At 39.6% G+C, this 22,535-nt stretch overlaps 1 protein-coding gene across 8 annotated transcripts in view; it reads right to left on the bottom strand.

The window, feature by feature from the left end:
* Window positions 1-22,535, bottom strand: part of ARID1B (AT rich interactive domain 1B (SWI1-like)) — a 422,452-nt gene that overhangs the window by 282,196 nt on the left and 117,721 nt on the right. For all 8 annotated transcript variants that reach the window (XM_010840865.1, XM_010840862.1, XM_010840858.1 and 5 more), the window contains exon 4: window positions 566-676. In XM_010840865.1, coding sequence (XP_010839167.1) covers window positions 566-676 — 111 coding nt within the window. The remainder of the gene's footprint in view (window positions 1-565; window positions 677-22,535) is intronic.

Below are 22,535 nucleotides of genomic sequence, written 5' to 3'. Positions count from 1 at the left end.
TAGTCAACAGGCCCAATACAGTGATTTGCTAATGGAAACACTTAGAAGCTATATTTTGCAATTCTAAATTAAAATACTTTCTTTTGAGTAAAAAAAGATTAAGTCATTTCTCATGACATAAAGTCTCTGAAGAAATTCAAACTACCACTAGACACTTTATCTCATCATTTATATTATTTGCCAAATGGGAATTTCCTTTCCATTTAACTCTTATATAGATACCTCTGTTCTGAATCACTACCAGGAAGCACCATGTTATGCAAAGCACAACTGTACAACAGTAACATCTTTCTGCCACAAAACCTATCAGCCAAATAAAGGCTTCCAACTGGATACAGAGATACCTACAACATTGGACATGGAGAGACCTACTAATGAAATAGACTTTTTCAGAACTACACAGCTCCTTTAAGAAGGAAATGCTCAAAAATTAATAAATCACAAATACATCTGAAATCTAGAAACTTGTCCCCCAAGTCTTAATACAAAGTACAATAAACAAAAGCAAATGCTAATTTTAGAAATCCGTAACTCATTGCATTTCCAAATCAATTAACTGTCTTACTGGTAAACTTGATGGTCTTTCTTGTTGTATTAAGTTCAAGTCTTCATGGTTAGGTTTTCCAGAAGCCAGAGGAGGTTGAGACCTAGTTCCATAGCCTTCCTGAGACATATCCTAAACAAACACAAATATAAAGAAATATCTCAATGAATTATAAGCTTCTTTGGTAATTAAGATGAAGCAAAGGCTTATCACAAAGTATCAACTTATGTTACTTTAAGCAGACATATACATGTAATTATCACTTCTGTAACACTTTCTCAGAAGCAAAAATAAAATACCCAAGAAGGCAGCATATCATCAAGAGCAAAAACATGTATAATTAACAATTAAATATATTATGTGACCATACAAACTAAAGACTGTATTTGAGTTTTGCAGGAAGGTGATAGTCAGTAAAAGATGGGAAAGAAAGCTAGCAATAACTAAACTCTTAGAGCAAACCAAAAGTTCATATTATTAATTTTTATTTTGGTTGAATTGCCTTTAATATTACCTTGAAACTGTTAAAATAATCAATGAAAACTTTATTATCACCTGACTTTAAAGATGTCCTTTCAATAACCCATAAAACAACAGTTAAGCTAACAGTATCCTGAGGTTTCTACAAGACCAATAAACACTCATATATAGAATTCCATACATTCACATAGCATAGTTATCAAAGAACCATAATAAAGCATGAAACAGTAGTGGGGAAGAAAACACACTCAAAATCTACTGAAGTACAGAAACTTATTATTAACATGGCCTTTCTGGCATCCTCTTGAATACTTTTCCAGAAAGAATTCTGCATGATTTAATAGTATGCTGAAATAATATTATACAAACCAAATATCACACCAAACTTACTGGATGTCAGCTCTCTAGTTGTTTAACTATGTACACTTAGTTACTAAACATTCTAGGCCCATTTACACCTGAAGTCAAATAGCAGGACAGAAAGTAAAATGCTTATTATAGCATTTCTTAATTGGCACTGTAAGTTGAAGAACCAGTTTCTGATAGGGAAGAAAAAAAAGAATGGAAAATATCACTTGAAAATAAAATTCTCTTCTTTTCCCTGTCAGTTTAAATACATATTAGAATTAAAGAAACATTTTATATATAAGTTTTACTTCCCCTGTTAAATTTTCAAAATACCACTTTAGAAATTAATGGTAATGAGTTGAAACCCTATAAAAAGCTTCTGTTGCCCCACCCCTTTCTCATACAGTATACACTTGAACTTACACAGCTTCTGAAGCCAAGAAACTTTGGACCAACAGCTGGTACTAAAAGTACACAAGCTGTACAAACCAGACTTACCTAGCAAAGTTTTGGTGCAGACTGCCTTTAAAGAGGCTCTGAGGTAAAGAGCATGCCAACAATATAGCATTTCCCAACCAACTCCTTTTCCCTATATACACAACAGGTCAAGACATCTAGTAGTGCAGAATGCCCTACACTTTTGGAAGAAATTACACCCAGTTGTCCAGGCTTTTATCTGGTAACATTTAGGTGAAGTCTCCAGCACATGCAATCGGAGAATATTTAAAACAGTAGCTCTTCAATCAGGCTGCTGGTAGACGGTAACAACTGGGCTGTGGGGGACAAAAGCCAAGGTTGAAAGACGATTACCACTCATACACACACACACTCCACTTGCTTCTGGACCCCAGACTTTGATTTGTTACATAGACTTCCAACTGCATGTCCTGCAGGTTCCTTTATATTAAGAGCAAAGATTTCAAAACCAGGCAGGGCACAAGGCCTCCATTCAGGGACCTTCACCCTTTACAAAAACCCCAAGGCGGCACAAGACAGCCTCACAATGGGCAAACAAATGAGCAGATCCCCACCTGTGGCTCAAACACACACGTGTGCACACGATTTATGGGTAGTGGTTAGACACTCATTTTAGTAAACTGTTAATAAAAAGAAATGGGCAGGCTCACATGCCTGTGCTAATAAGTCTTTTAAATTTCTTTTTATTTTCTCTTTGTAGCTAAATGAACTGATTTCTAAACAACTTGGAAAAGATTACTGCAACTACAGTAAACACACATTTTAAATCGGGTACTAGCCCCTCTAAAATAAGCAACGCTGAATAGACTATGAAAGACATCAGAAAATTTCACTATGACTTTACATTTCACTTTTTAAGGCTTAAAAGTTTAAAATAATTAGATTTCACAAAAGTCTCAAACACTATTCCTAACCACAAGAGGCTCTCAATTATTAAATATAGATGGAAATACAACAAAAACAAAATTTAGTGAGAATCACTGAAAATGGAACATGTTCTGCTTCAATTTATGTTTGAACATAAGGATTAATTTAATTGAGAGAACATCCAGAAAAGGTACCACATTTTACCCTAAAACAATCATCCATATATAACTTACACTGGGACTATAAAGTCTACATTTGGCAGCTTTAATAAAGACAAAAAAGTTACATCTCTTAACAAACCTGAGCTTTTTCCTCTTCAGAGCTATATTTATTTTCTGGTAGGTACTTATTTTCATCTCAGGAAGAGTAAGTAGGAATAAGTAATTTAACAGACAACACGAAGGCAATGTCAGTATCAGAAAATAAATACACCCAGCACTGTATTTTATAAACTAATAACAACAGAGAACAGCCTTTATGCTTAACATATCACTGCAATCTCGGTTATTCACACATTTAAACCACTGCACACAAGCTTACACATAAGTTCACACATAGACTGTGACTGTGACAATACACAACTGTGACTCTAAGAGAATACCACACTATGATAATACTAGAGCACAAAGGAGCCACACAAGGAAGTGTGGACTACCCTTCCAGAGTCCTTTATCAGTATTATTTTTCTTCATCTCACCCACAAGCTTTTCACTATTGACAGATTCTGGCTTTAACCTTCTTCATATTATAGATCAAAGGTAAAACAGAGACTCACAAACCAGCAAAGGTGTGAAAGGAGCTTGGGACAGGGGCATGTACACATGTGTTTCAAAAGTTTTCACGTTAGGTGTTACTTTTACCACGTGAAAGTGAAAGCGCTCAGTCGTGTCCAACTCTTTGCGACCCCGTGGACTGTAGTCCACCAGGCTCCTCCATCCATGGGATTCTCCAGGCAAGAATACTGGAGTGGGTTGCCATGTCTAAACATTAATTATCTTGTATCACAACAAATGGTGGAAAATTCTTAAAAGAGATGGGGATACCAAAGCACTCGATCTGCCTCCTGTGAAACCTATAGGTAGGTCAAGGAGCAACCGTTAGAACTAGACATGGAACAACAGACAGGTTCCAAATTGGGAAAGGAGTGTGTCAAGGCTGTTTATTGTCACCGTGTTTATTTAACTTATATGCAAAATACATCATGCAAAATGCAGCGCTGGATGAACAACAAGCTGGAATCAAGATTGCCAGGAGAAATATCAATAACCTCAGATATGCAGATGACACCACTCTTACAGCAGAAAGCGAAGAGGAACTAGGGAGCCTCTTGATGAAAGTGAAAGAAGAGAGTGAAAAAGTTGGGTTAAAACTCAACATTCAGAAAACTAAAATCTTGGCATCCAGTCCCATCACTTCACGGCAAATAGATGGAGAAACAATGCTCCAAAATGACTGCAGATGATGACTGCAGCCAGGAAAGATGCGTGCTCCTTGGAAGAAAAGCTATGACCAACCTAGACAGCATATTAAAAAGCAGACATTAATCTGCTGACAAAGGTCCATCTAGTCAAAGCCATGATTTTTCCAGTAGTCATGTATGAATGTAAGAGTTAGACAGTAAAAAAAGCTGAGCACCAAGAACTAATGCTTTTGAACTGTGGTGTTGAAGAAGACTCTTGGATGGTCCCTTGGACTGCAAGGAGTGCAAACCAATCAATCCTAAAGGAAATCAGTCCTGAATATTCACTGAAAGGACTGATGCTGAAGCTGAAGCTCCAGTACTTTGGCCACCTGATAGGAAGAGCTGACTGATTGAAAAGACCCTGATGCTGGGAAAGATTGAAGGCAGGAGGAGAAGGGGACAACAGAGGATGAGATGGTTGGATGGCATCACAGACTCAATGGACATGAGTTTCAGCAAGCTCTGGAAGATGGTGAAGGACAGGGAAGCGCATGCTTCCTGGTGTGGCAAAAAGTCGGAAATGACTGAGCGACTGAACGACGACAACAAAACATTTAGTAAACATCTTGTAGGGACTACTCCCCTTGCCGGGTGCCTAACATCTCACAGTGTGAAGCGTGACCAGGAAGGAAACAGCAGTTATACTGTGTTATTGTGAGGAGGGATGAGACCAAAACTGTCACCTAGCTCTGGTATAACGGCCAAGAGCAGGAGTACTTCTGTTTCCTTCTATAATGAAATTCATTAAGTACCGATGGCAATACGAGACTATGAAGAGAATGTGGAATAAAATGTCAAGGACACTTTAAAAAATTCAAAACAGAAAAATAATCCCATGGCATGTATGACCTCAAAAGATACAAAGATACAAAGAAAAGAAAGTTGTCCTCCTACTTTCCAGGAGTCCCTCGAAAAAGTTCCTGTTAACAGGCTGTTATTTATTGTTCCAAATTGTTCAAGGCACAACCAAGTATGAAGTGAATTTAAAACCCTTTATCTTTCAAAACAACTGAGCGGATTTGTTCTGTAAAGTCTGCGCTGTGGTCCCGTAACAATAGATTGTAATATATCTCCTTCTGTATCTGCACCTAAATATCTATTCTTTTTCTTTTGCTACACAGTATCATATTAATTCTGTGATTTATTTAACCAGTCCCCTTATTGATGGACATTTAGGCTGTCCCCAGTCTTTCTCTACTTATTGCAGCATTATAATAAACATACTTGTGCATACAACTTCAGGTGAAATACTTCTGCGGCATCAATCTCCATCAGTTTCCCTGGAGGCTCAGTGGTAAAGAATCCACCTGCCAATGCAGAAAATTCAGGAGACGCTGATTTAATCCCTGAGTCAGGAAGATTCCCTGCAGGCGGATATGACAAGCCACTCCAGTATTCCTGCTTGGGAAACCCCATGGACAAAGGAGCCTGGGAGACTGCAGTCCATGGGGTCACAAGAGAGATGGACACGACTTAGCCACTAAACAACAACAACGTAAGTCTCCACAAGGGGGATATCTGTCAAAAGGCTGGCACATTTAAAATTGTGATGGAGGCTAGCAAAGTGCATCACAATATGCCTAACCTCAGTACAGAAAGCAGCAAACACACCAGGAGAGAGGTGGGAGGACTGGTCATCGGCATTCATTTGCTCGGTTGTGTTCCATTCTTTGTGAACCAGTGAACTGTAGCACTCCAGGCTTTTCTGTCCTTAACCATCTCCCAAAGCTTGCTCAAACCATGTCCATTGAGTTGGTGATGCCATCCAACCATCTCATCCTCTGGCATCCCCTTTTCCTCCTGCCCTGAATCTTTCCCAGCATCAGGGTCTTTTCTAGGGAGTCAGCTCATTGCATCAGGTGGCCAAAAGTACTGGAGCTTGTTTCAACATCAGTCCTTCCAATGAATATTCAGGGTTGATTTCCTTTAGGAGTGACTGGTGTGATTTCCTTGCAATCCAAGGGACTCTCAAGAGTTTTCTCCAACACCATAGTTCGAAACATCAGTTCTTCAGCCCTCAGCCTTCTTTATGGTCCAAATCTCACATCCGTACACTACTACTACAAAAACTATAGCTTTGACTATACAGACCATCATTGGCAAGGTGATGTGTCTGCTTTTTAATATGCTGTTTAGGTTTGTCATAGTTTTTCTTCCAAGGAGCAAGTGTCTTTTAATTTCATGGCTGCAGTCATCATGGGCTTTCCAGGTGGCACTAGTGTTTAAGGAACCTGCCTGCCAATGCAGGAGACCTAAGAAACACGGGTTTGATCCCCGGGTATAGAAGATTCCCTGGAGGAGGGGCATGGCAACCCACTCCAATATTCTTGCCTGGAGAATCCCATAGACAAAAGACCTTGGTGGGTGACAGTTAAGAGGGCCACAAAGAGTCGGACTGTGGCTGAACACTGAAGTGACTTGGCACACACGCACGCAGTCACTGTCCAGAGTAATTTTAGAGCTGAGGAAGATAAAACCTATTACTGCTTCCACTTTTTCTCCCTCTATTTTCCAGGAAGTTATGGGACTTGATGCCATGATCTCTTAAGTTTTCTGAATGTTGAGTTTTAAGCCAGCTTTTTCACTCTTCACTGTCTCCCTCATCAAGAGACCCTTTAGCTTCTCTTCACCTTCTGCCATCAGAGTGGTATCACCTGCAAATCTGAGGTTGTTGACATTTCTCCTGGCAATCTTGATCCCACCTTGTGATTGATCCAGCCCAGCATTTCCATGATACACTCTGCATGGAAGTTAAATAAGCAGGATGACAATACACAGCCTTGTAGTACTCCTTTCCCAGTTTTGAACCATCCATTGTTCGATGGCCAGTTCTAACAACTGCTTCTTGACCTGCATACAGGTTTCTCAGGAGACAGGTAAGGTGATCTGGTATTCCCAGCTCTTTAAGAATTTTCTACAGTTTGTTGTGATAAACATAGTCAAAGGCTTTAGAGTAGTCAATGAAGTATAAGTAGATATTTTTCTTGAATTCTCTTGCTTTCTCTATGATCCAACAAATGTTGGCAATTTGATCTCTGGTTCCTCTGCCTTTTCTAAATTCAGCTTGAAATCCGGAAGTTCTTGGTTCATGTCCTGCTGAAGCTTAGTTTGAAGATTTTTAGCATTACCATGCTAGCATGTGAAATGAACACAGTCACACGCTAGTTAGAACATTCTTTGGCACTGCCCTTCTTTGGGACTGGAATGAGAATTGACCTTTTCTAGTCCTATGGCCACTAATGAGTTTTCCAAATTTGCTGACATATTGAGTGCAGCATTTTCACAGCATCATCTATTAGGATTTTAAATAACTCAGCTGGAACTCCATCACCTCTACTAGCTTTGTTTGTAGTGTTGCTTCCAAAGGCCCACTTGACTTCACCCTCCAGGATGTCTGGCTCCAGATAAGTGACCACACCATGATGGTAATCTGGGTCTTTGATATAGTCCTTCTGTGTATTCTTGCCATCTCTTCTTAATTTCTTTTGCTTCTGTTAGGTCCTTACAGTTTCTGTCCTTTATCATGCCCATCTTTGTACAAAATGTTCCCTTGGTATCTCCAATTTTGTTGCAGATATCTCTAGTCTTTCCAATTCTATCTTTTCCTCTATTTCTCTGCATTGTTCACTTAAGAAGGCCTTCTTATATCTCCTTGCTATTCTCTGGAATTTTGCATTCAGTTGAATATATCTTTCCCTTTCTCCCTTGCAGGTAGATAAATTTAAAATATCCTTTCCAAAAAGAAAGCAATGTAAACCTATAAAGTATCCACTTCAAGAATGGTGCAATCAACCACCCCCTTGCCTCCTCAGGAACACCCTAACGGAAAGATTAATAACTAGGACAGATGACATTTCAGGCAAGGCTCTATGATAGGTACTGTGCCCAGTCCACCTTTACAATAACCCAGGAGAGAGGCCCTATTAACAATCGTATTGTTTTTCACCACGAGGAAACAAAACCTTAAGCAATTTGCACAGCTAGTGTCTGAGCACACTGCTAGTATCTCAATATGATGGACTAATCTTCCTTTCTCCCCTAATTGCACTCTACAAACAACTGGAAGCTTCAAGTACTATCCTAAGGATTGGATGTAATCTTAACTTTTTAAAGATATTATCCTAGGCTTCCACTTATTCTCCTACATTACCTTTTCAAAAAGTATTAATCTTAAGCATTTTATATGTGGAACACTTCCAAAATATTAAATTATAATATTATGAAAAGAAATGTTAACATTTCAAACTCCCCACAAATCTGAATACAAAGCCACTCAATGTATGACTCATTATCATCAAGTAGTTGTTTAAGGTCCACAGGCTGATGGAAAGCAAGGTAAAAGACCCATTTGCCTCCTCAGGTTATGTTTAATGGTCTTCTGCTGGTTCCTCTCTTTCACCCAAAGACTCCATGTTGACCCTTGGATGGTGATGATTCTTGAATCTCTACTTCAAGTCCCCTGTATTTTTACTGTATTTTGAAGGAGTCTCTTGTGCTCACATCAAGGGACATCATCACTCTCCTAACTGTCCTCCTCAACTCTGACACCCTTCCTTCAGCTTATCACCTGGTCAACGGTGTTCCCATCCACATGGGACTTCTCAGAGCCATCCCACATTCCTTACCGCCTTCATGACTGAAGCACCTGTGCCACATGAGCAACCCTAAAGTCACTGTCAGCTCCATCCCCTTCATCCTCCCTCCAGCTGCCAGCCCCTTTGCGCGACATTCACTACACCAGGAGAGCCAGCTTGCAAAAATGCAAACGACCACGGTGTGCTGATGTGTGGAGAGGCCTCCTCTATGATGCCTAAAGAATGAGGCCTACAGTCCTTAGTCTGGTAGAGAAAAGCCCGTCAGCCTCCAGCTGCCCCTACAGTGTCATCTCCGCCTTCCTTGGGGCCCACAGCAAGTCCTCAGCTTCACCCACTGGCTTGCTCAGAGGCTCCCATGGGGCCACCTGTCTACACATGCAACACTCTTGGTCCCGGTGGACGCTCTTCCAGCTGTGTCTGCAAAGCATCGTTGTCTTCAAGATCCTGCCAGAACTTAATTCTTCCATTCCCCCAAACAACTACCTCACAACAACTTCTTATGTACTCTTAAAATACAGCATTTTAAATGAGTTATCTGTATATCTCCTGACCTGGACTCTTACTTTCTCTTGGGTTCCCAGCACTGACCACTGACAGGCACTCAAAAGCCTGGTGAATTACTGACTGAATGCCTTCTAAGAGCTTACATTTAGAATCAGACACAGCAATACAAAAATGAATGTATGAGGACAAACATAAAACTGAACAAAACTTGGGCTCATATCCAAGAATATCTATCATGTTAACAGCTACACTGCCTGGTAGCATGTGCTATATAAAACACATTTTGCTATTTGTTACTGGCAGTCTTAAGGCAAAAAGATGACTACAAAAAAATGTAGTAAAAATACTGGAAATTAAGAGGCACGGAAGGAAAAGACTATCATGAATATCAGTGGTGCCACCAAAAATGGGAAAAAATCAAGACATCCTTTACCTCCTAATGAACAAAACTGCAATGAAATATTTTTGCAGGAAATTAAAAAAACTTGATAATGAACTCACTAAGGGGTTTCCAGGTGGCACAGTGGTAAAGAAACTGCTTGTCAATGCAGGAGGCACAAAAGACATGGGTTTGATCCCTGGGTTGGGAAGATCCCCTAGAGAAGGAAACAGCAACCAGCTCCAGTATTCTTGCTTTGAAAATTCCATGGACAGAGGAGCCTGGTAGGCTTACAGTCCATGGGGTCACAAACGGTTGGGCACACTGAGTGTCTGAGTGTGCACACAGGTGCTTGATAAAGCCCTGTATTTCTATCGATTTAAGGAAATTAAAAAGGACCAAAAGATATATTAAACCATAGCTAATCAATCAGCAAATCTCAAACTGTAGGAACTTCTACTAGAAAAAAGACCTAGTTTCTTCAAAGAATAAATTATAATAGTAAAAAGGAAAGGAGAGAGGGAAAGAGAAAAGGAGAGATTGAGAGGAAAACAACAGCTATGAAAAGGTATTAAAATAAAGATTTTATTTCAATCTTGATTCAAACTACCCCATAATGTAAATAAAACAAAAACATTTAATCTATTTATGTTCAGTTCAGTTGCTCAGTCGTGTTTGACTCTTTGCGACCTCATGGACTGCAGCACACCAGGCCTCCCTGTCCATCACTAACTCCCAGAGCTTGCTCAAACTCATGTCCATTGAGTCAGTGATGCCATCCAGCCATCTCACCCTCTGTCGTCCCCTTCTCCTCCTGCCTTCAATCTTTCCCAGCATCAGGGTCTTTTTCAACAAGTCAGTTCTTCGAATCCGGCTGCCAAAGTATTGGAGCTTCAGCTACAGCATCAGTCCTTCCAATGAACATTCAGGACTGATTTCCTTTAGGATGGACTGGTTTGACCTCCTTGCAGTCCAAGGGACTCTCAAGAGTCTTCTCCAGCACCACAGTTCAAAAGCATCAATTCTTCGGCGCTCAGCTTTCCTTATGGTCCGACTCTCACATCCACAAGTGACTACTGGAAAAACCATAGATTTGACTATTTATGAAACTACTGGAAATTTGAGTATTGGATAATTGGTATGAAAAAATATTTTTTAAATGTAATAACTATATTATGTTTCTCTTTTTTTAGATAAAACTATATGCTGAAATATTGACAGATTAACTGATACAATATCTGGGATTTACTTCAAAATAATATTGAGGGCAGGGGTTTGGGGGTAAAGGAAGAAAAAGTTTACATACAACAAAACTAGCCATGCTGCTGCTACTGCTAAGTCGATTCAGTCGTGTCCGACTCTGTGAGATCCCAGAGACGGCAGCCCACCAGGCTCCCCGTCCCTGGGATTCTCTAGGCAAGAACACTGGAGTGGGTTGCCATTTCCTTCTCCAATGCATGAAAGTGAAAAGTCAAAGTGAAGTCGCTCAATCGTGTCCGACTCCTAGCAACCTCATGGACTGCAGCCTACCAGGCTCCTCCGTCCATGGAATTCTCCAGGCAAGAGTACTGGAGTGGGGTCCCATTGCCTTCTCGGAAACTAGCCATATAATTATTGAAATGTGAGTGACGGGTTCATGGGGCCCATTATACTTTCATCTACTTCTGTTCATTGTTTGAAAATGTCCATTGAAAGAAAAATGGAGATAATGGTACGAAAGACAAATTCAGGAGTCCAGCATTGGGGTGAGACTGTGGTGCTGATACTGGATTTCACCTGAAAAACTTACAGTCTTTCTGACTATAACTTCTGAATTGGTCCCTTGCCTTCAGCCCTCAGCCTCCAAAAAAGCCCATTATGCACTGAGCATTTAATCTTTCAGTTTCTTTATTTTTTAAGTTTTTATTATTAAACAATATTGTAATAGTTTCAGTGAACAAGGAAGGGGCTCAGCCATACATATATGTGTATCCATTCTCTTCCAAACTTCCCTCCCATCCAAGCTGCCATATAATATTGAGCAGAGTTCCACGTGCTAGACAGTAGGTCCTTGCTGGTAATCCATTTTAAATATAGCACTGCGTACATGTCCATCCCAAACTCCCTAACTATCCCTTCCATCCCTTCCACACCTCCGTCCTTCCCCAGGACAACCACAGTTTGTTCTCTGAGAGTCTGTTTCTGTATTTTAAGTTAAGTTCATTTGTATCATTTCTTTTTAGACTACACAATATAAGTGATGTCACTGGATATTTCTCCTTCTCTGATATCCTTGTTTCTTAACCCATTTTATCTGTAATATATTTGCTGCACTATTTAATCCTAACACTTAACTGTCTTAAAAAAAAAAAAAAAAAAAAACTCTCTATAATCTTAACCAAGTTAACCTTGCCAGTTTCATCTTCCCCCAGTTTTACCTTCCCCAGGTAAAACCCTCCTTACTTCTGACTTAGTGATCCTTTCTGGACCTCACCTACTGATCAAGCTGTCCTCCTTGCCTAAGTCTAATAATGCTCTCCACTAACTCTGGCCCACCCTCTTAAAGGCCCAGTTTCCAATTTCACTGACTCCAAGATGCCTTTTCCAGCCACAAATCTCGCCAAAGATCATGAGCGCTTGAGTTAAACCCACCCAAGCTCAAATTTCAATCTAGACTCCTCACTAGCTGTGCAACCTGAAAAAACTCCTGAGTTCAGTTTCCTACTCTGGAAACTGGACTGGACTGAGTGAAGCTGAGGAGGCTCAGGGAAGAGTATACAGGATACAGCTTGTATAGTTTAGGCACACAATACTTCAGGAATAGGAACTGAATGGTTTTGTGTTTTTTTTAACATACCATGACTGGTTATGTTTTAGAATAATGATAAGTGACTTTAATTCTAAGTCCATATCAATATTTTCCCCTGCATCTTCCTTTATCCTTGCTCCAAAAATCTTTTATATTAGATTTAAAAAATCATAGGTCCAAAGTTCAAAGGGTTTTTCACTGCTACTGATTTCATAGGCTTATAAGACTCTAAGCTTATATTAAAACCTTATTATCTGTAATATACTATATTTACTGATGACTCCGAAGGCTAGATTCAGAATATCATTTATTTTCTATTAATTTAAATGAATAATTATTTCATTTTAAAAACTTTTTTAAAAGGAACAGGCTTGTCCAAACTGCTTTATAATATTTTCTGATGAGTCTCATTCAGTTCAGTTCAGTCGCTCAGTCGTGTCTGACTCTTTGCGACCTCCTGGACTGCAGCACACCAGGCCTCCCTGTCCATCACCAATGCCCAGAGTTTACTCAAAATTTCCATCGAGTTAGTGATGCCATCCAACCGTCTCCTCCTCTGTTGTCCCCTTCTCCTCCTACCTTCAATCTTTCCCAGCATCAGGATCTTTTAAAATAAGTCAGTTCTTCGCATCACGTGGCCAAATTATTGGAGTTTCAGCCTCAGCACCAGTCCTTCCAGTGAATATTCAGGACTGATTTCCTTAGGATTGACTGGTTTGATCTCTTTGCAGTCCAAGGGAATCTCAAGAGTCTCCTCCAACACCACAGTTCAAAAGCATCAATTTTTCAGCACTCAGCTTTCTTTATAGTCCAACTCTCACATCCAAACGTGACTACTAGAAAAACCATAGCCCTGACGAGACAGACCTTTGTTGGCAAAGCAATATCTCTGCTTTTTAACATGCTGGAATCATGCTAAAGCAAACATGCTCTCTAGGTTGGTCATAACTTTTCTCCCAAGGAGTACACATCTTTTAATTTCATGGCTGCAGTCACCATCTGCAGGGATCTTGAAACCCGAGAAAATAAAGTCTGTCACTGTTTCCACTGTTTCCCCATCTATTTGCCATGAAGTGATGGGACCAGATGCCATGATCTTCGTTTTCTGAATGTTAAGCTTTAAGCCAACTTTTTAACTCTCCTCTTTCACTTTCATCAAGAGGCTCTTTAGTTCTTCTTCACTTTCTGTCCTAAGGGTGGTGTCATCTGCATATCTGAGGTTACCTTGATTCCGGTTTGTGCTTCATCCAGCCCAGTGTTTCTCATGATGTACTCTACACAGAAGTTAAATAAGCAGGTTGACAATATACAGCCTTGATGTACTCCTTTCCCTATTTGGAACCAGGCCATTGTTCCATGTCCAGTTCTAACTGTTGATTCATGACCTGCATACAGATTTCTCAAGAGGCAGGTTCAGGTGGTCTGGTATTCCCATGTCTTTAAGAATTTTCCATAGTTTGTCGTGATCCACACCATCAAAGGCTTTGGCATATTCAATAAAGCAGAAATAGATGTTTTTTCTGGAACTCTCTTGCTTTTCCCATGATCCAGCGGATGTTGGCAATTTGATCTCTGGTTCCTCTGCCTTTTCTAAATCCAGCTTGAACATCTGGAAGTTCACAGTTCACATAATGTTGAAGCCTGGCTTGGAGAATTTTGAGCATTACTTTACTAGCGTGTGAGATTAGTGCAACTGTGCGGTAGTTTGAGCATTCTTTGGCACTGCCTTTCTTTGGGATTGGAATGGAAACTGACCTTTCCAGTGCTGTGGCCACTGCTGAGTTTTCCAAATTTGCTGGCATATTGAGTGCAGCACTTTCACAGCATCATCTTTCAGGATTTGAAATAGCTCAACTGGGATTCTATCACCTCCACTAAGTTCATAGTGATGCTTTCTAAGGCCCACTTGAGTTCACATTCCAGGATATCTGGCTCTAGGTGAGGGATCACCCCATTGTGATTATCTGCATCATGAAGATCTTTTTTGTACAGTTCTTCTGTGTATTGTTGCCACCTCTTCTTAGTATCTTCTGCTTCTGTTAGGTCCATACCTTTTCTGTCCTTTATTGTCCTATATTCTTTGCATGAAATGTTCCCTTGGTATCTCTAATTTTCTTGAAGAGATCTCTAGTCTTTTCCATTCAATTGTTTTCCTCTATTTCTTTGCACTGATCCCTTTCTTACCTCTCCTTACTATTCTCTGGAAATCTGCATTCAAATGGGTGTATCTTTCCTTTTCTTCTTTGCTTTTCGCTTCGCTTCTTTTCTCAGCTATTTGTAAGGCCTCCTCAGACAACCATTTTGCTTTTTTGCATTTCTTTTTCTTGGGGATGGTCTTTATGTCTGTCTCCTGTACAATGTCACAAACCTCCGTCCATAGTTCTTCAGGCACTCTGTCTATCAGATCTAATCCCCTGAATCTATTTCTCACTTCCACTATATAATTGTAAGGGATTTGATTTATAGATAATAGATCCTCATTACAATTGAGCCCTGCCATCAACAAGAACGTTACTACAACACAGGACCTACCAGTGCTCCCGAGGCAGCAGCTGCCCCTACGCCTGCAGTGAAGAGGACCCTGAGAGGACTGGAGATTAGAGAGAAGCCCGCCAGTGAGAGCAGCTGCCTCCTCTATGTTAATCAAGTTAGGACCCTGGAGGCCACTACTCTGGCATTCAACTTAAGAAAATCCTTTCTTGTATTCTATTTTTTGCAAGAACTTCTTCCTAAACTAACAAGGGGTCAAGAGGGAAAAGGGAAGCTACATGGTTGCCTAAATTTCACCTCTCCTAAAATACTGAAGAGAAATATGAAGATACTCAAAAGCTAAGGACTAAAGTAACTAAGATTTTTATTAGATTGATTTACTTTCTTAAACTCACAAAGCAAATGAGCCACAGTAAATATTTGGGTGTGCTTTTTATAGAGAATAACAGTATATGTAATAATAATGATAATACACACAGCAAAAAGAAAACCCAGTTTTATAACTTACCATTTGAAGAATCCCCTTATCCATAAAACCAAGATATAGGAACTGTCTCCAAAAGTCATACTTAGGATTAAAGGAGAGACTAACTTTAAGCATCAGCACTGTGCTTGTCACATTTAAATGTTCAATAAATGTCAGCTATTGTTATTTACATTATCTAATACCACATTTAAGAATAAGAATAAAAATTTTCACTGAACCCACTGGGAGTTTATCCGGTGGTGACCATGGTCCACTGATAGCAGCAGCTAGTGATTATGTAACATTTACTATTCACCAGGCACTCTTCAGAGTGCTTTACTCACTCAGTAAACGCTTATGGTCTTGACATCAACTCCACGAAGTACTTTTCTCAGATGAAGAAACTGAGGCACAGAGGTTGAGTGACTCATGCAAGGTCCAAACTATAGAGTCAGAAACTCTGAGTATATATAGAGTTCAACATCTGTGTTTTAACAAGCCTTCTGGGAGATTCTAATGCTCACTAAAATCTGAAAAACCCTGGGTTAACAAATGCAAAAGCCCATATCAGTGATTTTAAACGCTTGAATACCAGCCTATTTCTGGAACAAAATGTATTTCTACTGTAAACAGCAATAATGATGGCAGTAAACCCTTCAGATTAAAACAGAATCAGGATCAAAACCAAGCCTCACCACATTCAGGTATCACTTGCTATATGACCTGAGGGTTATTATTAATATGATATATGAGGTAATATCCAACCACCATGCTAGAGTAAAAGACACTGGAAAGTACTGGTTAGAGCTTCTGCTCTCCAATGGCTCTCAAAGTTGGGAATGCATCAGAATTGCCTGTCAGAGGTAAATGCAGACTCCCAGGTTCCCTCATCACCCTCCACACCCCAGAACCGTTCTGCTGTAAGAGAACTTACTTGAGTCTAGGGCCATACCACCCTGAACACACCTGATAGTGTCTGATCTCGGAAGCTCAGCAGGGCCAGGCCCAGTTAGTACCTGGATGGGAGAGCTTACTTGAGCAGACACTCCGGGTGATTCTGACGCAGACAATCCATTTTTTTTTTCCCAACCTTTTAGAAAACCACAGCTGTATAGTTATCCAACGGATCCTCTTTACTTCAACCTCCATCCTTTCTTCACCTCCCCAAGGCTAATGCAAAGAGACATGAATACATTCCTCTCCCCTAAAGTCTAGCACTCTTGAGAAAAATCAGTCAGCGAGACGAACCTGGTTCTGCTATCCTTACAGAGAAAAAGGTGGTCATTGCCCACACTAGCAATACAATTCTGAAAGTAATCTGATGTTCCAAACATCTACAGATAACCATCTTTCAGGATACAAATACGTGGAGCTTGTTACTCTAAGAATTTTTAAAATCAAAGAAATTAATGAAGGAAGAATTTTAATGCTATACATGTAAGTTATGTTTTACTTTATTTTATGTACTTCAATAAATTGAAATGAGCATTAAAAGACAAATGAAGACAGCTAAGAGTAGCAAAAAGCAATCCAGGAAAAACAAAAATCCTTTCCTCTCTCTAGTGTCGGAATTTAAATATCAAGCAAAAAGAAATGTATGGATAAACATAATGGGCCTCAATGCTGCTTTTAACTGCATGACCTAATCCTCAACTGCATCCCTCAGTACTGGTGGGGGAAAGCGGGGGTGGGGGTGGAGTCCTCAGAGAGAAGAGGTTGAAGGGGCACCTAGAGACTCACATCAGGTTTGAGTGTTGGCTCCACCGAGTATCCCCACCTACCTAGGAGAGGCTTCCTCCTCCCTGCGCTGGCCAAGTCTGGGCAACCAGGATAAAGAGTTAGACAACAGGTCCCCGGTGTACCTAAGGTTAGGGCATCCAGTCCAACCCCACAGCACCATCTCTACTGGGGATGGAGACAGAGACAGGGGAAGAGGGAGGGAGAAAAAAGTGAGGGGAAGAACCCAGAAAGCTCACCCCCTATTACAGCTACATTAGAAACAGGGAATGGTGTGGAGCTTAAATGATTTTTAGACCAAATCCTGCTCTTGGGATTGATATTTTTCCTCAGATTTTAATAAAACATATCTTGAACAATGTAAGATTTTCCTCTTTTATCACCACAGCAGACATTCACAGACAGCGGATCTGATCTTCTGCCCATTTCTAGGTAAGCCTGATATTTTGATGAGCAGCTGCTGGACAGCATGGAGCAGAGCCTAAATCAGAACCAGGCTGTACACACACAGGCTCCAGGTCTGCCTGTGGCTTTCAGGTTACTCTTTTCAGGAGGAAGCCTCTAATTACCTTTCTAAAAGTAAATTAAGTATTGAAAATATTGCTATTACCATATAATTCTTCATTGGCTTTATTTTCCTTTAATTCTGGTATTTGAAAGGAAAAAAAAAACTTTTTTCTTAAATATTTTAAACATGACCATGAATAGCATTATCAAATTGTAATCCAACACAGAGTCACAGTTATAATCCAAAGCATAAAAAAAAATAACTATTCAAAGTTCTCCATCAAAGAGCCAAAAATGCTTTATTACTGGAAATAATCAGTATTAAAAGTAAGAATTTTTCTCTTCCTTTTCCCCACTTCTAATAAAATAAAAGCAAAGACCCAGGCAGGTACAGCTGCACAGGCTAACCCTGATTTTTACAGCAAAACATTCATATCAAATTCTAATATTATCAAAATGCTTTTCTTCATTCTCCAGTAGTTTTTTCTATTTGTTTATTTAAGAAGCTTTCAGGAATAACAAGAACCAAACCAAAACACAAACACAAATATACACATGAAACTGGCCATTCTACATGAATCGAAACTTCGACGGCAGCAAATTATATCTATAGTATATTCAAAATCAGTGCTGAATTTTTAATATACTGTCCTGTCTCCCAAGGGAGAAAAAAGTAAGATAGAGAGGAAAAGTCATGTTCTCATTCCCATCTTCCTAAGCTCTGACCACCCCAGCCAAGAGAGAGCGAAGCAGGCTGCTGATTCCAACAACCTGAGCACCACCTGAGCCCTCAGAGTGGCTCCAACCCGAGTAGAGAAGCACTTACATGGTTGGTTACACAAGCCAACAAGTAGAAATCAAGTCTAGGAGCGGGCGTTGTTCAGACCTGAAAGTAACTTAAAAGTTTTCTCCTCAGATGCTCACAAGCTCTTCAAACATAAAAGGAAATACCCAGCCCTGGTTCAAAGCCTGACAACTAACTACAAGCAAGGTCACCAAGAGGGAGAGTCAGATGCAAAGGAAACTCCAGGCTTCACTAGCAATCTCCTTTAAAGCAAAGAGTGTCTTCATCAATCAACATTCCGAAAGTTTTTATTATCAAGTTAATTAAAAGACTCCTGTGTTAATATCCAAATCTAGGCAATTAGTGGCAGCAAACTAAATGTCCTCATCTTTACTCTGACAACAAAATCTTATAAAGCAAATGATGCAAGCACTTCTGTAACTTAATACAGGCCTTCTATGCTTTTCTCCAAAAGCTGCAGAACAGAAGGGGCTTATAAATGAACAATCTGTTTTATAAATAATAAGAACCAAAGATTAGGATAAGTAATAAGCAATAATAATAAAGAAATGTTTATTCCACAATGAATCAATGTCAACATGCTAATTAACATCTGAGTTCCTTCAGAGACTTCAAAGGCAAGTTATTAATTCTGAAGTTATGCTACCCTCATGTCCAATACTATCACCTTTTCCCAAAACAATGCCCATTTGCCAAACTCTTTGTTTACTGCATCACCTTTTGAAAAATTCTGTCCACAAAAATGTCCAAACAAAGCAGTATTTTAGAAAATATAAACACTTGTTTCTACCTATGCACAGACTTCAGACTTCCACTTAACTATTTATTGAGCGATCCACTATTACAAGTGAATTGCTGAGCTAGAACTATTTTGTTTTAAAAAGTTATTGAACAGTTAACTTTTTATTTCATTCTTAATCACTGAGGAAAAAACAATGAAAGGCATCAGTCCCAAGCATAATTAATACGTTCCTTCTAACTGACCTTGATACTGAAACCAATCTCAGAGTCTTGTTCAGTATCACTTCAGGGTTGGGCATTATCTCTGTTCTCACTAACAAAGAATTAGTCCTACCCTAAAATCATTTCTTCTCTCACCAGCAAACTCTTACTCATTCTCCCAGACCTCCTCTGAGACACGTAGTATCACACCATGCCTTGAAAACACACTTCTCCCACTGTGCTATCATCTGCCTGTGTTGACCTTTCATTCAACTGGGAGTTCATTCCTTCACTTCAAACACAATGTCTTATTAATCACTGGATTCCCAGCATACGGAACATTCCCAAGCAAAAAGGGATTCAATATATAGTTTATGTTTTCCTTTTTCTGTCTTCTACAACTTTTCCAATAAGCCTGAGGTTTAAAAAAATATTAAAAAAATAAAAGCTGTACCTTGAGAAGTACACATTTATAGTATACCCAGTATTTCTCTCAAGAATCTGAGATAATTCTATCAGTTGGAAAAAAAACTATACCTAAAAAGGTAAAGTTTGAAATTCTCTCACTGCTTTAACTTAGTTTTTTTTTTTTTTTTTTTTTTAAAGATCCTGACACATCCTCTTTAAGTAAACTGAAACTTAATCTGAATGGAGTTACCTCCTACAAACCTTCTCTAAGGAAAGAAAGACTTTCTTCTGGCTATGAAAACAACAGTGTAGTTTAAAGCCATGGAAATGGTGTTCTGCGAGACTGCCAACTGTCACGGTCCTGGAAGCTGAACTGAGTCGGCACAAGATCACTGTCACAGGAAAGGGTATTGACAGACAGTCTAGTTTCCATTCCAGGCGACTCCTTTCACATTACAGATCCTGGAACAATGCCTTCAACACCTAGCAGCTGCTTCCAGTAAGAGCAGCGGGTAGAAGATCTGGGAAAAACTTGTGCCACGATAAAAACATGACCTCTTCTTCAGCATCTCACAAGAGTAGATCTAAAGTAGAACTTCAGTTAGAAGTAGAAGGGGAAAGATGATGAGTCTATAGGTACAAGGAGGAGACAGGAAGGTAATGAAAGTTTGCCAGGAGGGGACAGAGAACCAGGAAACAAACCTACACATCAACTTTGTAGTTGTTGTTTAGTCCAACTTGTGTCCAACTCTTTGCAACCCCATGAACTGTAGCCTGCCTGGCTCCTGTGTTTGGGGATTTTATTATGAACCCAAAATGATAAAATGGAAACTTTAAAACAACAACAAAAGTTAAAATTTATGGCACTATAATTTTCTCTACTATACCAAATTATTAAATCTTGGGTAAAGCAGTTTGAGAAAGTAAGCTAGGATAAAAAAATGCTTCCAAATGCATGAAACTTCTTCAAATAGCTATTCTTTTTCTAAAGACTCAAAAATTAACACCTTCTGAAAGAAGGAAATATCATGTTGAGTAAATAAAATGTTTGATGGTGAACGTACAGTGCATTTATTAGTTAATCTCTTGGTCGACAACAGAAAGAATAAGGCCTATTCTTACCGATTTTTACTGTGGTGTGTATCTACAAACTTAGAGTCCTCCACACTTTGGGGTAACACATTTTTTCTGTTCAACAACTTAATATTCTTACTTACTGATTTTTACTGTGGTGTGTATTTTATATACAAACTTAGAGGCCTCCACACTTTGGGGTAACACATTTTTTCTATTCAACAACTCTGCTGAGCAGGTTATTTTAAATGTTCAATATTTTAATTTCACATAATCTCTGTTGTATGGTAATAAATCCCATCAAAGGGAAACTTTGTTCACAATTTTGAGTTGTTTGTGCAATATAACTATATCACTGTCACTTGTATCTGTTCATGGTTATTATATAGATGCAAGCCGCTGACTATTTTACAAGTCTTCTAATGTAGACACATCTGAGCATTTACTTAGGAAAAACAATATTTTATTATAAACTTTCTGTCCTTTCTATTACATGAATGTACATGTAATACATGAATTACATTATACTGATGTCTACTGAAATCTTGTATGTAGGAAACTCATATTATGTATACATTTTATTTCAGAAAAAAAATGAGGGAGCCCAAGTTATCTGTAGTGATAAGATTTCAAGGGGGGCAGCTAGTTGTCACAAGGATAAGGAAATGTAATGAAATTTAAGAGTGTAAGGTAAGAATGCTAGATTGTCCCATGATGAGACTGATCCAACAGATTATTGCACCACATCCCACTTTCATTTCCAAAGTCCCAGCATTCATTTAGATTTCAGTTCAGTTCAGTTGCTCAGTCATGTTGACTCTTTGCGACCCCATGAATCGCAGCACGCCAGGCCTCCCTGTCCATCACCAACTCCCGGAGATCACTCAGACTCACGTCCATCGAGTCGATGATGCCATCCAGCCATCTCATCCTCTGTCGTCCCCTTCTCCTCCTGCCCCCAATCCCTCCCAGCATCAGAGTCTTTTCCAATGAGTCAACTCTTCACATGAGGTGGCCAAAGTACTGGAGTTTCAGCTTTAGCATCATTCCTTCCAAAGAAATCCCAGGGCTGATCTCCTTCAGAATGGACTGGTTGGATCTCCTTGCAGTCCAAGGGACTCTCAAGAGTCTTCTCCAACACCACAGTTCAAAAGCATCAATTCTTCGGTGCTCAGCCTTCTTCACAGTCCAACTTTGACATCCATACATAACCACTGGAAAAACCATAGCCTTGACTGGACGGATCTTTGTTGGCAAAGTGATGTCTCTGCTTTTCAATATGCTATCTAGGTTGGTCATAATTTTTCTTCCAAGGAGTAAGCGTCTTTTAATTTCATGGCTGCAGTCACCATCTGCAGTGATTTTGGAGCCCCAAAAAATAAAGTCTGACACTGTTTCCACTGTTTCCCCATCTATTTCCCATGAAGTGAAGGGACCGGATGCCATGATCTTCGTTTTCTGAATCTTCATCAAGAGGCTTTTTAGTTCCTCTTCACTTTCTGCCATAAGGGTGGTGTCATCTGCATATCTGAGGTTACTGATATTTCTCCTGGCAATCTTGATTCCAGCTTGTGCTTCTTCCAGCCCAGCACATCTCATGATGTACTCTGCATATAAGTTAAATAAGCAGGGGGACAATATACAGCCTTGACATACTCCTTT

The sequence above is a fragment of the Bison bison genome, unplaced genomic scaffold, assembly GCF_000754665.1.
Source record: "Bison bison bison isolate TAMUID 2011002044 unplaced genomic scaffold, Bison_UMD1.0 scf7180017864148, whole genome shotgun sequence".
In the NCBI taxonomy this organism is placed as follows: Eukaryota; Metazoa; Chordata; class Mammalia; order Artiodactyla; family Bovidae; genus Bison; species Bison bison.
This window is presented reverse-complemented; position numbering and strand designations above follow the sequence as displayed.